Source organism: Hippoglossus stenolepis, chromosome 5, assembly GCF_022539355.2.
Source record: "Hippoglossus stenolepis isolate QCI-W04-F060 chromosome 5, HSTE1.2, whole genome shotgun sequence".
Classification (NCBI taxonomy): Eukaryota; Metazoa; Chordata; class Actinopteri; order Pleuronectiformes; family Pleuronectidae; genus Hippoglossus; species Hippoglossus stenolepis.
In genome coordinates, this window is record NC_061487.1 from 18285820 (window position 1) to 18304494 (window position 18675).

General features: G+C 46.1%; 1 protein-coding gene across 1 annotated transcript in view; it reads left to right on the forward strand.

The window, feature by feature from the left end:
• LOC124851115 (zinc finger protein 469) overlaps positions 1-14432 on the forward strand; it is a 42593-nt gene extending 28161 nt beyond the window's left edge. Inside the window, exon 2 of the mRNA XM_035157877.2 lies at positions 1297-14432. Coding sequence (XP_035013768.2) covers positions 1482-13310 — 11829 coding nt within the window. The 5' untranslated portion in view covers positions 1297-1481 and the 3' untranslated portion in view covers positions 13311-14432. The remainder of the gene's footprint in view (positions 1-1296) is intronic.
• The last annotated feature ends 4243 nt before the right edge of the window (positions 14433-18675 follow it).

The following is an 18675-nucleotide window of genomic DNA, read 5'->3' on the forward strand; positions in this document are numbered from 1 at the left end:
TTGTAAATGGATTGGTTATTAACTTCATCCCTGCAAAAGGAATTTACGTGTGTTCCAGGAAAAAAAATGAAAGCACTCTCTTCACAGCCAACTGTACTGAATGGCCTCTAATAAATTTTTACCACACCTCCTTGAAGTGGCTGTTTTTAAAAATATAACAGGCTTTCTTTCACTTTGAGACCTCTCACTTGTACTTGGTTATGAAAGACAAATCCCTTAATGTAATCAATGCAATAAACCAGCCGATAAAGGGAAAGCCCTCGGGGCTGATAGAGAGGCGTTCAGGAATTTAACACGGAAACTAAATCAGGTGATCTTAAAATGACCCTGACAACAAAATATCCTGATTGGTGGACAGTTCTGTGGGTGTTACAGCATTTTCAGCACGTTCTGGGACGTTTGGTTACCAATTTTCATTTTGGTGCTAACTCCAAGATTCTTCTGGTCAGTCCTGAATAAGAAGCAAAATCAGTGGAGGGCCAAAGTAAACAGGGAACTGAGAGGTGGCGTCTGGGATGCCCGAGGAAAGGCAACAAACGTCAGGGTGCCAGTAGTTCTCACTGTCTAATGGCTGACTGAATAATCCCTGATATTCCTCCATGATCTAAACCTGCAGCACTGTGTAGCAATAGAACACTGTGGCATTGTGTCCCTGCTCTTAAGGAGTCTGTGATTCATTTACTGGCAGCACTCTCTGGATCCACGCACTGTAGTTTTTTCTCATCGTTAGTAACTGTAGTGAGCTCCATCATTTCAAAACTTCAGGGAAAACCAATTTAGTCTAAACTAATTTTGACAAGGAATCTACAGCTGCAGAGCAGGGACACTCACCCAACACTCAGATGGAACCAAATTTATTTTGTTAAAAGTGACTTGTTTTCAGAAATTAAAGTGTTAGTAGTTTCTCCAAGCCTCTGAGTATGAGTTTGGCCATATTTGGAAATTCCCTATTGATTACGCTGATTCTTTGTCCACTGTGTAATGATGCAATAGTGCTCCCTGCTGGTGGAAACTAGGATTATAGTAATGGTACCTCATCTTTCATATAAAAGAAGATGCTTCCATTATATTTAATGAATCTTTTAACCTATAATTATGTAAGAATGTGCCTTTTGACACAGTTTTGTTCTTCATATTGATATCTGGACTAAATAAATGTTTTTTTATGTGTTTGAAAGATACATTATACTTTCATGAAGGTGTTTGATGCTTCGTTTGCATGTTGGAATAGTATTGCCAGATTTGTTCTCATTTGAAACTTGTCATCTGATCATCTCTACTCTCTTTTCTCTCCAGGTGTACTTGCTCCTGTGCCAGATCCGTGGTACGCAATGAGGGTGCAGAGATGAGCCTGCAGCAAGCAGTCCTGTCCCTGCAGTTCCTGCCCCTGGACATTTACTGATTCATACAACCCAGAGGACGATGCCCCTGTCTCCCAGATAGCACTGAGGACCAGGCCTTCACAGCACGCATTGTGCACCATGGCAGGAGAGACTCAGCGATTGCACGCTGTCAAAGAGCTGGAGGCTGAGTCCAAACTGCAGGATGAGGGGAAGGCACTGGAACAGCATAGAGACAAAACCACAAAGGAGTCTTCAGAGCACTTTTCAAGCACCGGCACTGAGGCCAGAGCCAGCAGCAGAGGGGCCAAAGTTGAAAAACTAGAGAAGGAAAGGGACTGTCCTCAGCAGCGAGAGGCTGTCATACGGCCACAGCAAGCAGGGAAGATTGACTTCAGGTCACTGCAGAACAGATCCAAGTTTGCCACTGACAGGACTTGGTCAAGTGGTAAAGGCAGCCCCCAGTCCCCGAGCGGAAAGGGCCGCAGCCGAGAGAAGGGGAAGCGGTCGGGGAAGGCAGAGCGTGGCAACCCGCAACAGCTGTACCGACTTAGCATTACAAATCCTCGCTCCAACAACCCCATCGGCATCGCCTACCCACAGCAGAAGGTTGCACCACCCAAGAAGTTGGAGACCAGTCGTGGCCCGCTCATGGGCAGCTACAGATTCCACGTCCCCAGTATACCAGAGAGAGAGGCCGAACTACAACAAGAAGAGCTCAACTACAGCCGCTGCTTCCAGGAGGCCTCCTCTAACCTCACCTCCCCAAGTTATACCTCACAGGCACTGGTCTCCTCAAGTGCAACATCCTCCCTCCCGCACCCACCTCTGTCCCAGCAGCAGCAGCAGTCTGCCTCGATGGAGAACAGCAGCACGCAGCCTGGCAGTCAGCTATTGCTGGCAGACTTTCATCTGAGTGGCTCTAATACATGGCAGTCCCCTGAACGGACTTTTAACGGTGCTACCTATGGGGTTTCGTCACAAAAATCCACTGCCCTCTCAGAAGCCAACAAAGCAAGTGCCTTCGTGCCGGGTCCTTTTCAATATGGATATAATTTCTTGGAAGAATCGACCTCTGACTCTTTTTCCTGTGAACAGAACTCTCAATCACAAGACTTTACAGACTCCTCCATAGGTTCCGTTCACGTGACCCACAACTCATTTTCCTTTACAGCCGGAGATGGACAAAACATTGCTCCCAACAGCGCTCAGTTCAGTAATGAGCAGCAGTCTGAGGATGGAAGCTCTTATTCTCACTCCCCACAGTCACATTATATTCAAGGAGTAGCCTCCTCCATCCAGTGTCCAAGGAATATGAGTGAGGACTCAGCCAGCAGTGACAGCTCTGGCTCCAGCTCGCAGCAGACAGAGCAGGGGAAGACTTCGTTGCCTGAGAGCACAGACACTAACGGACAGGCAGACAGTAGAGATGCAACAATCACCTCGGGGAGTAAGAGGAGCTGCCACCCTAAAGACACAGCTGCCAACCAGAGAACATTCATACAAGGAACTGTGCACCACGCAAGAAATAATTCACAACAAGGCTCGGGCTCACACATGCACTTTTCCAGCAAAACATTTAACAGCCCTCCGGTCAATAACATTCACACAGGCTCAATGACCTTCGATAAAAACATTAATAATAAGGTTCTTAATAGGATACCACACTCCTGGGAGGGTCCTAGTAAGACATATTCACCAGCTGACCAAAACTCAATTCAGTATTCTGACATGAACGATAAGTTTCAGTTCCAGGAGCAGCCAGCTCTTGACCAAAGGCCAAATTCATCTAAGACGAGCAGAATGCCCTGGCAGCAGATACGGCCCACCTCTGCCATGCCAAACCAAAACAGAGTCGAGTTATCTCGGCAAATAAGCAATCAAAAATTGCCCTACATTGTTTCCCCCTCCGACTGGCAGGATGACAGTAAATCACATAAACACAGCTCCCTGAAAACCCCCGGCTCTTTTCAGAACAGCAGGACCAGCGATGGGTTTTCAAACCAGAGACAGGAGACTGTGAAACATAACACAGTCTCGACTTTCAAAGTAGAGATGAGCCACGCACAAGTATGCGAGTCTAAAAATAAGGCTGTATACTTTGGACTCAACCAGTCTCTTCCAGTGGTGTCAAGAAACTACAGCTACCCACCGTTACAGGTCCCGCCTATGGGACTTATGATGGTGTCGCCTTATGAATCCCCTTTGCCCTCCCCAGTTCAGAACCACGCATCTAGTAGTACCTGCTCCTCCCTCTCCCCAGCGTCCACCAGCCCTGTAAACATCAGCTCAGAGGACAGTCAAATGTCAAAGTCAGCACCGCCGCACACATTTTACCACCAGCCCCAAACAAAGACTCAGCTGCCATCAGATCACCTGAGCCCTCACAACCACCAGTTTCATTCGGATGCGTCACGAAACCTCACGTACGCCCCAGACCGAGCCAAAGATGACATGATGAGCTACTTGCAAAACAGCACGCACCAAAAGACGGCGATGGACGGAAACAAAGGTTACATGGACAGTTTTGGGGTGGAGCATCACCAGCCTCCACCGCCGTACTCCGCACATCAGCTGTTAGCCACCTCATTAGCCACAGCCAATCTCGACCAGTTAGACGTGCTTCTCACGTGCAAGCAGTGCGATCAGAACTTCAATAACCTGGCTTCGTTTCTCGGCCATAAGCAATACTGTGCTCAACACACGTTTGCACAAAATGACCTCAAAGACATATCAAAGATGGAGGACAGCAGGAAGTTTCACGCAGAACCGTCCAAAGCAGTGCCGTCCGTGTCGAATGTTTCAATGACCAGGTGCCCGTCTGACCTTCACCTTTCCCTGTTGGGCCTCAATAAAAATGGAGAGCTGATGTCTGACAGTGAAACCAAAGGAGACAGTAAAGATGATCCCATGAAACTGAACTTGTTCTCTGGCCCAAGCAACATCCCTGTCCCTCTCCCTGACTTGGAAATCGAGGATGCCAAATTAGACAGCCTAATCACAGAGGCCTTGAATGGACTGGGCTATCAGTCAGACAATGCAGAGATAGACAGCAGCTTCATCGATGCGTTCGCCGATGACGAGCTCACCACCGTCAAAGCAACGTCGAACAAACAATGTATGAAAACCAAAGAGTGCCTGGTCATTGAGAGCAAAAATAAACAAGCAGCAGATGATGACAGGCCTTTCACACAGGGAAAGTGTTTTTACGACTCTGATGTTGAAAGCCCCGAGACAGGTAAACAGTACACAGAGAGCAAACTTGAGAAAATGTCTCTGAATTTGGAACAAGATGAGAAGATTAGCATAAAGAAAGAAGCCTCTCATAAAAATTCAAGAATCGCCTCGAGGGAGACGAGGAGGGAACAAGATAGCAAAGTGAAAGAGACGAGAAAGCTGTGCAAGAGCGAGGATGAAAACGCAGGCGCACACAGATTCCTTTTATCCAGCAAGCTGTCCGAACGGTGTGGTAGTAAAAGCTTTCAGGACGGCTCCGCACTTCGAGGGTCAACGCCCTCACTGCTCTCCACATCTCCAACCTCAAGAGCTGCAATGAAAGAGAGCAAGAGGAAAAGCTCTGGAGGCGGCACCTGGAGCAAAGAACTCATCCACAAAATAGTTCAGCAGAAAAATAAGCTCAATAAGCTCCATGTTAAAGGCACCAAAAACCTCCAGTTATCCTTGGTGATGGAGAGACTGACTCCCACTGTACAGAACCCTGCGTTCGGAGAATATGACTATGTCTCAGACTCAGAGGACGAATGTGAGCCTGTGAAGATAGCCAGCCAAGGCCGACTAAATCAAAGCAGCCGCTGTAAATACACGTACACCAAAGAGTGCAAATGGCGAGCACGCAGCGAGAGGGACCAGGCGGCGTGGAGGCACGAGTCAAAGGAGTGTTTTGAGGTGAAGAAAAGCGAGGACGTTTCTCTCTCGCCTGAGAAACACGGTTCTCACCAGAGACTCCGGAGAAGGGGGAGCCGGTCATCGACAAGCAGTGAACTCAGCACATCTGTGAGTGTTTCAAGTGAAAGCATCAACAGCCCCAAAAGCACTGATCGCACTGACTCAGACTGTGAGAAGAAGACGGACATGAAAAAGAAAGAGTCTTCCGAGCAGAAAACCTACGAAAGGTCCTCCCCACAGAAGTTATGTAAAGACTCCAGCACACTAGCACTGACGTTCTCTAAACCTGTCAGGAAGTATAACGCTGACAAAGGGGTTCTTTCTGAGAACAAAGACAGTACACCGGATCCAAAGCATCACTCGAACACAGACGATGCTAATCCGGTGTCATCCTGGCAAAAAGCAAAAGACACAATGAGAAACTATGAAAGAAGCAGAAGCTCTCATACAAAATCAAGAGAGAAGCTGGTGTCTCACAGAAAAGAAACGGGCACAGCAGTCAGCTCAGACAGAGACACTCTGCACAGAGCCGACGGCACGTGCCTCAAAGAAGAAGCAACGCAGAGCACGGATAACAAGCAGCTCCACTTTGATTCACACTCTCCCATCATCAACAAAGAAACAGATTTCAGTAATGACGCATACACAAATGGCAAAGGCGAAGAGGGGCCTAAAACCACACAGTCAGAGCTATCGGACTGTACCACGTTTGAAAAACAGAGTGTCTGCATGGAGAAAGAGGCGATTACTTTGAGCACCGACCTAGACGCGCACAAGCCTGAGTCTCTTTGCACGTCTCTGATGGATGAGGTGTGTCTATCTCCCACCGAAAGCCAGGCCCCGTTGATACAGAAAGATACGCTCCATCTCATGCCCTATCCTCTGGATCAGGAACAGGGGCTCATGAAATCCCCACTTTCATTCGACACCTCGTCGATGTTCGGGGACCTCGCAGGCTTCGACGGCGGCCTCTACTCAGATATGCCCATTCCGAAAGAGGGTTTCCATTCAATAGAGAGCACCTCCGACAAAAAGGAAGAATTTGTGTCGTCCTTCTCTCCCTTTCTGGAACAAAGAGACTGGAACCTTATAGTTAGCCCGGTGCTGCCAGACGAGATATCTCAGTACAAAGACAACTCTGAGAAATCAAGTGAAAAGAAACCAGATTACAATCACGTCCCTTTGTCTCTGCCAGAAAAAATAATCGACTACGGCACAAATCTCAACAGCTGCGCATCAGAGGATGAGCTAGAGATAAAGAGAATAGTGACGGAGCTCGAAAACCAGCTGCAGACGACCAAGTTGGAAAGTCCACCATTGCTCGCTCAAGACGTCCCCAAGCAGATGCAAATGAGCAAATTTTCACCTTTACGTCTGAGTGATGAGTCGGAGAGTGACCCCGCCGGTCTGGATATGAGGTGCACTGTGCAAACGATGGATGAACCAGTGACCACAATGTCCTCTGAGCCTTTCACAGAACCAGGGCTCCCGTGGTCGAGTCCATTCCAGTTTGAACTGATGGGTGGACACCACAGCCCCCATACGCCGAGTAACAATGAACCAAGGGCGCATTTTACTGAAAAAGACAATGATGCACAGAATGTGATCGCCACAGCCTCACATATTGAAAACTCACACCTCCACCATGACGGGAAATCAAAGGAGAGAAGTGCAGAAAAACAGGCTCCTTTAGAAACAAAGGAAGATATTTTAGAACAGAAGAGATACACGGAAAACCTCATGAAAAGCCTGGAGGTGATTTCCGACTCTATATTCAAAAAAGAACCCATTATATCAGAACACAAGGAGCCGAACGTCGCCGCTCTCACCAGTCAACAGCATCAAGAAATTAAATGTCAGACAGCTGATGCAGTTGAGAGAGAAGATCACAGCGAAAAGGAAGCAATTACCGAGACGGAGAATATATTATCACCTCCAAATATCAATGAGCGGGAGGATGATATTGAATTCATTCTGAGTGAGTCACAGTCGTCTCTCTCCGTCGGCACTGACCCCGCCGTCGATGGAAACCAGCCAATTTCATCACAGCCAAGTGCGCCCTCAGAAAGCAATGATGGTGAGGGCGAGACTAAAGTCGCATCAGAGGAGGATGTCGCGGAGAATAGGAATCTGATTGAGTCTGCTCGCTGCTCGAGTGTGGTGACACGCGGCCCTCACGAGGACTCCTGTGGGAACGGCAGTGCAGAAAAAAACATGAATCACTTATCTATGAACAAAAGTGATGGTCAAGAACACTTGACTACGGTTAGCTACGAGGCAGCAGAGGCAGTGAAGGGAATCATTGGTCAAACCGACAGCCGTCCTTCATCGCCAGCTTTACCTGACACCATGGCTACTCTGCAAGAATCCTCCTCTATTTTTAACCATGGAGAATTTAGTTCATCGCATCCTGGTGAATTAAAAGTGGACCATTCAGATGATTTGATCGATTCAGTTGAAACAGCAGGAAAAGAAAATTTGATCAGACTTTCTTCTCCCAAAATGTGCAGCCCTGCTAAGATTTGTGGTGGAAGTCCAGCAGCTGATTTGTCAGTGGAGATCTTCACAACGGAACAGCCCCGCAGTCCGATAGCAGAGGACACCAACACGGGGAGTTCCGGTCACTGCTCGCCCTTCCAGGAAGCCGAGTCTTTAGAGGGACAACACAATCTGTTGATTCTCTCACAGGCTGACGACCTCATCGACAGTGTTTCCTGCGAAGCCGCTCCGTTTAGTGACTCTCTGAAAGCCGACGAAGCTCTTACCTTCGACACCATCCAGGAACAAGAAGAGATTTTACATGTGCAGGACATTAAAGAGCATCTTCCTATTGATTTCATGGCAAGTCACCAAAACTCACCGTGCAGAGAGGAGGTGGAGGAAAGTCACTGCCTTTTTCTGAACGCTGCCCCATCAAGCAGTCCTCTCTTATCGCCCTCTATCCAAACACCCGAGCAGACACTGGAGCTAGAGGAAGATTCATGTCAGCCACACATCAAATGCAGTAATGGGACTGTCGAGAAAGACTCAAGTCCAAATGGGAAATCGCCCTCAAACAAAGACGATAACCAAAGTGTCAGAGAGGCTCTAAACCAGGAGGAACAACTGAACACGACAGCTGAGATGGAGTTTTCTTTGATAAGTCCTCCTCACCTGGATCTGGGAATCACAGAGTGTAAAATCTCCAGCCCTGAAACCACCAGTCCCACCGGCACGGCCGAGCCAGCAGAGGTGGAGAGGGAGCGAGATCCAATGTACGAGTTCAAGCTCAGCCCCCTCAACTACACCAGCATCGCAGATGAGCCTCCCCACCTGAACCAGTACGATTACATACCAATTTCACCAGCCAGCAAACCTGACGACAACGAAGACATGAAGCAGAGAGATGACTGTGAACCGTGTGACCTGAGCGCTAACCCTGCACTGATTTTCAACAAAACTGAAACAGACATGAAACTGAACACAGACACCACATCTGAAATGAATGTATCAGAGGAACCGCTAGTCCTTCAGCAGCATATCAAATTCACATGTTTTGCAATGGGTCTCCCAGCTGAAACGAACAGCGCAAATTCCTCAGCTTGCGATTTAATAAAGGACTCGGAGATTCGCCCTGATCCATCTGAACCTATTGAGCAACTGCACATCCACGCTGACATGCTGCGAGAGGATGAGTCAGTAAATTTAGACTCTCACAAGGCTTCTGCTGAGGACAGTGCACTCCTCAGAAAAGACATTTCAGATGGTCCGCCCACTCCTAAGCCACTCATCATCTGTGAAAATGAAGAAATGCCTCTCCCGCCAGTCCCGGCAGAGAAGGACCCCACAATAGAGACTGGCCAGTGTTCAATAACACACAAAGTACACAGAGAAACGCCGCAGAAAAAGACTCAGAGCGACACTCAACAGGGGAAAGTGCTCTGTGAAATCTGCTTCATGTGTTTCCGGACGGTGCCAGGGTTAAAGAGACATAAGGCCATGAAACATTTGGTGAGAGCTGAAAAACACATCGGCCCGCAGAAAACATCAAACCACCAGGGGACTGTGCTTATTTATGAATCGTCACAAACTACAGAGAAAGAACATAAAGATGATTCACGGACCTGCTACCCGGCAAAAATAGATGGGGTGTCTGAGACAAATAAGACTCTCAAATCTAAAGCATCAGAGACTGAGTCAGCCCGGGAGGAAATGGCAACCGAGACAAGTGCGGTGGCAGTGGATGAAATAGGCCATCAGAACTCTGTGCTGCCAACAAAAGCAAAGAAGAACAACAAAGCCAGGAAGAACAAAAACAGCGAGCTAAACATAAAGCCAGACCCTTTCTCTGATGAGATCCTGAATATATTAAAAACAGACATACTTCAAGCAATAACTCCTGAATTCAAAAGTGCTGCACTAAAAGGGCACCGCAAATCTCCCGAGGAGCAGGTGGAAATCGATGAGAGAACTGTTGGTGGAGCAGAGGAATTCCCCGTCACTTCAGGCTCTGGCTTTGACAACGCGCCCCGACCGCCAACAAAAGAAACAAATGCACTTACTGAAACGGCAGAGCTAAATCCGGTCACTCATACAGTGGAAATGAAATGTACAAGCGTTACAGAGGTGGCAAATGGGGAAGTATGTGCAGATAATAATGAGGAAAGTGCCATAAGAGCAGACAAGGATATAATTAGAGAATGTGACGAGTCCAGAAAGACTCCGTGTCCCGTGGAGGAGAAGTGTGACCAGAGAGGATCGGACGAGAGCCTCGCCCAGGAGATTCTTCGGAAAGTGGCGGTCGAGATCAAATGTGAGAAAAACAGTGTCCCTTCAGACGAGTTACATCCTCTCTCCTGTTTGAATGCGTCCCCCCCCAGTCCCCCTGGCTTAAGCTCCGATCTAAAGGCCTTACCCGACGACGACACCACATTCCCGCAGCTGTTCTCCAGAGATGAGGAGGCCAAAAGGAAAAAGTGCACGAGGGTGTACAAAAGAAACAAAAGACAGAAGCTCCTGCCCGACTCGGATGGGACTCAGGATTATCCTCCTTCAGAAACCTCGGTGCAAAGTAAAGATCAGTTCGTGGAAAACCAGGCAGAGCAGATATTCACTGAAGATCAGACAAACCAGTGTGAGTACGAGACGATATCTATCGATGATGCCATCTTGTTGAATATGTGCCACAACAGCACTTTGAAAGTCGATGCCAAGCCGCTGTCAGACGTTAAACAAAGTGATGAGAAGGATGTGCCTGAGAACGTCAAAGGGCCCGGCAACAATCTCTTGAATCCACTTGAGAGCACCATTGATAAATCCTTGATAGAATGGAGTGGGTCCACTGACTTCAGCGTGACCCCTGAACCCAGCACCTGTAAACCAGAGGCTCCACAAGCACCTTGCCCCCCGCCCCTTCCCGCTGCCCCATATCCTGCGGAGCCATGTGTCACAGAGAATGTCCAACCCTTCCACAGTATCGACATCCAGAGCATCAACACCACATTTCAGCTTCCCGAGGTTCAGTTCTTTGACTCTAACAACGATATCTCGGTGTCTCCAAATATTGCAAATGTGGAAGTGGAGAGCAGAGATGATGAAAAGTCCAAGAAAGTGACAGAGCGGCGAGGCCGGAAGCGGCAAGATGGCGGAATAAAGATCAAAGATAAGCAGTACAAGTGTAAAGTGTGCTTCACTTGGTTCCTCACCCTGGGCGAGCTGAACTTTCACAAGTTATCCCACAACCCGTCTCCACCACCGACCTGCTACATGTGTGTTCAGCGCAAATTCAGCTCCCGCGAGCAACTGAGAGACCATCTGAGGGAGAAGCACGCCAAGAACAAGACGGGTATCTGGACCTGTGGAATGTGCTTGAAGGAGATATCAGATGTGTGGATGTACAATGAACATTTGCGGGAACATGCCACCCAGTTTGCCCGGAGGGGTCAGACTCAAGGTTCCATATTAGACATTCCAGGCTGCTTCATGCAGGAGACGGCCGTGAAGAACTTTATCACCTCGATCATGCAGCACCGCCCGAGCAAAGCCATGAGAGATTCCAGCAAAGTCAGTAAAGTGCAGGAGAAAGCTGCTGCTGCTGCTGCAGACCGCGCTGTGGGAGATGGGAAACCCTCGGAGGGGGCTGAGCCCAAACTTCACAAAGCTAAAAGCAGCAGCGGAGCAGGCGTGAAGCAGAGCACATTAACCCCTCTGGAGGTCCTCCACAACACGGAGACATCTAAAAGTGTGGAGATGCATCCCAACTGCAAAGACCCTTCAAGAGACTGCCACCACTGCGGGAAACAGTTCCCCAAGCCTTTCAAACTCCAGAGACACTTAGTGGTTCACAACTTGGAAAAGATTTTCCTGTGTCATAAATGTCCCATCACCTATCAGGATGCGCGGGCGCTGAAAGAGCACCTGAAGAGAGCGCACGAGGAGGCGGACGAGCTCGACTCGAAGCACACCACCCTCTACACCTGCGAGCTCTGTGCCGATGTCATGCATGTGATTAAAAAGTCCTTCATCTGCAGCACCTGCAACTACACCTTCTCCAAAAAGGAGCAGTTTGATCGTCACATGGAAAAGCACCTGTCTGGGGGAAATAAAATTTTCAAATTCCGAGGTGTTCTCCGACCTGTCAAAGCATCCGCATCCAAGGAAGATGAATGTGATTCGCCTGCAAGTAAGAAGAGACGGATTCTCTCTGACAGTTTGCAAGACAGTAGCTCAGACAGCGGAATTGGCAGTTTAAGCTCAGTGCACTTAAATCAAAACTCCGAGACGCAGTCCTCCAAACCCTTCACAGCCGACGACTCCACACAGACCAACGCAAACGAATACCACAGCGACACAAGCAGCGCCAACGTGAAGACCGAGGACATGGTGGAGGACTACTCTGAGCTACTTGTGGAGCTGGAGAAGTGTATTCACATGGGCTCGTCAGAGTCTGCCTCACCCAAGAAAGAGGAAATTGACCCAACTCCCTCGCCTAATCCTGATAAAGAGGGCAATGGAAAATCAATTACTGAGCCATGTGATGTGAAAGAGGAGAATGAGTCAGTCTGCATTAGAGCAGAGACGACCTCATGGTCAGCATCTAGAGAGAGCAGCGGTGTGGGGGAGGAGATTATTAAAGGGAAGGAAAGCTCAGCTGAAGGTGACACAGCCCGGTTGGAGGAAAAAAACGATTTGCTTCCACCTGGTGAGGAGTCTCCTGTCGGCGCAAGAGACAATCAAATCATTTCAAAGACACAAGCAAAGCATGAATTAGCCGTTGACGTGACGGACCAGCAGAGGGACGACGAGCGGTGGCAGCACACTTCAAAAACTTCCAATAATGACAGCAGACAGCAAACTTTGTCTCACGGTGCTGAGCAAGACGGCAGCTGTCAGGCAAAAGACAAAGCTGCCAAAAGCATCGACAACACTAAAAACAGCAGCACGAAGGCTCCAGAATCAACACCTGTCCTCCACTCCAAGGTCTCCCTCAACACCTCCGTCTCAAATGAGGATAAAGAATCTCCGAGACCACAGAAGAAGAGGAAGGACGTAAAATCCCCCCACAGCCTGCAGAGGGTTTCCTCCCCGGCCACACAGGAGAACTTTGGTGTTGACTCTAGGCCCAAAAAGAAATTCCGGCCCAGCAAGTGCTCGAATCCCTCCCTGCAACGGAAGACAGACGGACCCAGCGACTACCCCGTGTTGTCCTCCGTGCGGGACGACGCTGTGAGCAACAAAATTGTTTCCAAGTGCAAAACTGCAAACTTGGGTTTGCAGTCCAAAAGAAGTTTGCTTGATAGCTGCACGCCAAAGAAAGCTGACATTGTGAACCCTCTAAATGGGGACTATAAAACCAAAAAGGGACCTTTGGGGCGCTCTTTGCATCCCCCTATTTCTAAAGCGTCTTCAGTTCCCATGAACAATTCTCTGAACAAATCTAGGCCAAAGATGGGGGTGAGGTCGATGGAGAGCCATTCCTACCGGACAGCAGAGTCCCAGAACCACCTCTTAAGCCAGCTGTTTGGCCAAAAACTCACTAGCTTTAAGATTCCTTTAAGGAAGGACACGTCAGAATCGATTAACTGAGTGGGGTTTGAGGGATCTGTGAATAAGAGACTGTAAATGTTTAAGACGAATGAATAATGGTGAATGAGATTGCACAGCTGTTTTCTGTGAAATGCTATCTTTAAATACTTACATAGTCACTTTATGTCTTCTTTGTACATTGTTATTATGCAAATGTGAGGACGAATGGCAGATATGAATTTTGGGTCAAAAATGAATATGCTATTTGGGAAAATCCATGAACTGCTTTCCCCTATGTTGGATATTATCCTTTTCAGAGATTATATTTCATTTACCTAAAGGAAAGAAATAAAGAATACTTGAAAATACAGTAAAATATGTTCCTCTAAGAAATGCATGTTCATTTTGCATTCATTATATGATTTTTATCAGTTTAAGTCTTTTTTTTGCAAATGACGTCATAACTGACCTGGACTTTTGTCTGTGCACCTTTCGTAAATGCTTACAACATATTCCTTTTGTATTATTTTTTTAACTTTACTGTACTGCATCAACAGTGATCATTTTAGCCTTTTTGTATAAACATTACCTGGTGCTACGTTGTGTTTTTACTTGTAATGTGAACGCCAATGTCCTCGGAAGGGAACATGAGATCTGTAGCAGTTGCAGTACTTTCATCCCAATGATTTTACTGGTTCCCTAATGTTTATTAAAGATACTGTGTAAACCATCCAATACTTCAAAAGTAGACTGTTAAGACACGAAATAAGGAAAAGCTTCTGATATCTTCCTAAAGCTCCTTGGATAAACTCAGGTGCATTCAAGGACGTCACAGTCCCAATCCCTGTATTCAGAGTTCTTCCCATGCACTGATAATACCACACACCAACCACGAACTCAGTCATGTGTGTCTGCAACTCCTCAGACAACTGTTTGATTATGAATAGTATTTACTAAGACAACAAAGGTGCTTTATCTTGTTTATACTGTATGTATCTTATATTGTACAATATTGTAGGTAGAGGATTGTTTGGTGTCATGCTTCATGTCAAAGTTTTATTTTAATAATGTGCAAAAAAGATTCAGAGAAGAAAGGGAAATGCAGTGCCTCTTGCAAGTTGTAAAGTGGTTCACTAAGTGCATCTTTTATAGTTGGTTATTAAAGATCTGTATTGGTCTCTCCTTGCTCGTTTCTTCCTCTTTTTGTTCATGACATGTTTTGCAAATGTTCCCACTTCCATCCCCGCGGACTGCAGCTGTCACCGCGTGCATCAAACACTGGAAGCAGTGGAAGCTGCTTGTGCCTAGAGGCAAAAACAGGTGCACGCACAACAAAGTCTGACTTCATTTTTTTCGTCTTCAGATCAGCATAAATGCATCTTTACTACAGAGGATCATTCAACAGAAGACAGTTACATTTATCCAGCCATATGTTCGAGTCATCACAAACACAGTTGAGCAGGTGGCAGGGAGCTCTCACTTCTGTCGGTTGCATTCTCCCCACGTGTAAAATGGCTTCTATTCTTACGTGAACACTTTTCATCATCACATAGGAATAAAAAGCCATAGCGCACATGTAGAAACCCACAGGGCGCAGATGACAAGTGGTGTTCTCACATCATCCACTGAATTAACATGAGACCTGCGAAAGAGGGGAGGGGGGCAGCAAGAAAAGAGGGGAGACGGAAAGCAGGTTATTCTTTGTCAAGGAATGAAGCTTCATCTACTGCACAGTGGAATAAAATAGACTATATTTATCTTAGCGGGGAAGTGTGGAGGTACTCAAATCGAGAAATGTACAAAAATACATGAAACACAAACAGATTTAACTTAGTCTGTTGAATATAAAGATATTCTTACATATGGAAATATGGCCAAATATTGAATTGCATGCAACTGCTGCATAACATAATATCTCTATCCATAATGTTTCATGAGTTGCTCACAGCCTTCATAACCTTTTGTGATGTGATGTAACTAAATTTTAAGGCCTCATAAGTACGTCCAGAACATGTCACAAGTTTGTGTTCACATAATAAACAACCATGGAACCGCGTGTTGATTCTAACGCCGTCCTCCAGAGACCGCAGCAGACATTCAGTGGAGCTGTGGAGAACCACAGTGCAGTTGTTGAAATAACTTGTCTAATTAATTTAGTGGGAATATTGGTTTGGCAGCTCCCGCTGAGACAATATTTTTTTGATGACAGCTGAAAAATACAGCGAGAAGATTTGTGCGCTCGCTGTAGCAAAGTGTCACCGGCAGCACAGAGTCTCAGATTCATGTTGACCCATGTTACAGGACAGTAAACACCATGAGCAGCACGTTAATGGTTTAAATCAACTCTCACTATACTGGACACACACGAGCGAGTAACTTTCTACTTATCCTTTATAATTGGCTTCCAGAAATCCCCTTGATTTAAGAGAGTTTTATAAAGTTTTTTTTAATTAATTGGCTGAAGCCTCTAGAATTATAAATAACTGCGATACTCTGAGGCTTTTTCAGACATGTGTTAAATTTTTGATATATGAGCCTGACATAAATTGTTGCAGCACCATTGTACCATGGTCTTGACTCAAAGATTTTTCTATTTATCTAAATTTAATACTGGCTAAAAACATTTTGAGCAGATGCATTAAAATCTTCTTATTTTTTTAGGTGTTTTTTGGTGAATTATAATATCAAATCAAATCGAATCATGAATCTATTATTAATTCACATGCATATCATAATATGTTGTATGATTTTCACTTGCAAATAATGTGTGTTTTGGTTTTATTGTTAAAAAGTCTTTCTCCTCAGTTTAATGAAAGGCCTTGTCGTGTCGTAAGGAAAAGTGCTGACTACTGGGTTTGACCATTTTTTGGTTCTCATCTATCACATAAATCAGAGTAATACTAGTTTACATTTTCCTCTGCCTCCATCGATAGCTGCCATTGTCTTGAGGAAACTAGAATCTTATTGTATATGGGACAATAGATCGTAAAATGCTGAATCAAATTCATTGGAGAGGTCGATCATGTAAGCTTCCAACATTAAAAAAGTAATAGAGTTTGTTTCTATACAGTCAACATGCTCTTATTATGTGTTGGAAACTTTGATCGACTGCTGGTCTGTTGAATGTCACCAGTCATCAGGTGGATATCAGATTTGTAGACGTACAGCACAAATGAAATCTGTTGCTGTGTCAATAGATGAAATCATCTCAACCTAGAATTTGTACAAATCGAGAATTATGTATCATGTTATCAGTTTTAAAATGAATATTATTCATTTAATTTTAGTTAAATATTCAATTAAAAAGAAGACGCACGGCTCATTCTACAATCTGAGATTGAAGTCATTACGCTGCAGGAATCTCTGCCAGTCTGAGATTCATTGATGTGGGTGATGCCTCAAGGCTGAGTGATGACTTCAGTGATGTGTGAGCCGGCGAGACGTGTAAATGAAATGATTAACATTTCACACTGAACAATTTCAACAGGAGCCAAATATCAGTCACCAGATTTCTACCTCCACCGAGGAGCTTATGTTTTCGTCTGTGTTTGTTTCTTAGAAGGATAAATACTCGGCTGATTTCCATAACATTTTGTGGAGGGGTTGGGCATTTGATTTTGGTGTGGATCCAGATTTTATTCATTTTCTTTTTGTTTTTTCAACATTATCATTCATTTCTCTGGGAATCATTCATTGATCTTGATGAAAGGGACATTTAGAGGACTAGTATCTATGAGTGTGTGCAATCCGGTGCAGCTTGATTTAACTGAAGGGGGCTGTTGGGCCTTGGAGGAGCTATATGCTCTACAATGCCATTCTAGTTACATATAAGTTGATTTGTCTATTTTCCTCCTCAGTTGTGCTGATGTAATTTATCACAGAAATTAGAGCTATAATATGTAACTTCACACAGTTTTGTACCTGAACTTCACCTGCTCCACCTGCGTGCTCGGCCTCGCTGCCTCCGTCGATCTCCTCCAGGTCCTCCGGTCAGCAGCTGTGTGTTGGGTGAGACAGAATTAAAGCAGAGACCTGAGTATATTTTGATATTTTGTCACAGTTTAGCCCAGAATGTGTCACACAGAGTGAGCGGGAGCCCCACGCGCTCCACTGTCAGGCATCCTTTTATCATCTGATCTATGAGGAAATTCTCCAGGGGCAGAGTCGTGCAGGAGCATGACAGGAACGCTTTGCGCTTTGAAGTAGAGTGACATTATCAGTAAGTATGGTCTTGAAATAGCATCTCTTCTCTCTCCCTCTCACTCCATTTGTGAGCCTCCCTCCCTGCCTCATCTGATCTCTGACTTTCTTCTTTCCCGTCTATTTTCCTCTGCCGCCGCCCTTATTCTCCTTCTCTTCCCCTTTTCCCCTCTGTTTTTCTTTCTCTATTTCCCATCAATTTCCTCCCCAGCAATACAACCCATCTCCCCATTTTCCCTCTGCCTCTTCCAATTTTCCTCTTCCTCTGCTTTATCTTTTATATTCTGTTTTCATCCATCCCCTGTTGTTCATCTCACCTTATTTCTCCCCACTCTCTATATCTCTCTCCTTCCATCCGTCCCTGCTGCCCCCCTGCACCTCTCTCCCTTGTTTTCTCTCCCTTTTCTATCTCCTCTCTCGCCTCGCCGTCACCCTTTGCTTCCTCCCCCCTCGCTGTAGAGTATTTTGTTGGCTGCCTCTCTGGGAGGTCGGGAGATCGGGGGCAGATAGAGATGGGCTACTGGTCAGCGGTAATGACACACGGACTGAGGGGCCACTCGGGTCGCCTCCGCTGGGAATCGGAGGCTTCAGCTATCACAGAGAAATAAGTAGATAGATGGATGGGGAGGGATTTGTCGAGCGAAAGGGAAATAATGACAGAGCATCCCTCTCTATACACACACACACAGGTGGGGGATTGTAATGAATTTCCACTGGCATGATATCTGAAATCATTTGTGTAAGGAAGCGGGAATGTGCATGAATAATTCAACGTGAACACGTTTTCCTGGCGTGAGGAAGGAGGAAGAGGAAATCTGAGATCAAGACATCAAAACTATTTCGCCTGACAACCATCAAAACCACTGCCTGCCCCCTTAAAACTCTCAAAGGGAGACGCTGGCAGTAAGATCAAGTACACTGGGAAACTACAATCCCACAAGACTGGCACCTGAAATAGGAGTCAAAGGAACTGGGGCAGTTGTAACATCAAAATGAATTACTGAGCAAATGAGCATGAAAATAAATCATGGTGGGGGGAAAAGATAATGTGGAGGATGAAACATTAAAGTTAAGGCACACACTTCTAATTAATGGCCTCTCAGTGGGAGGCCCCGGCCCCTCACTGCCAATGAAGCCTTTATCTAACTCAACCATTTGTCATTCCAGTCAGCACCAGGCAGGGAACAGGCTGTACACAATAGCTAAAAGAACCAGTTTGATGTTC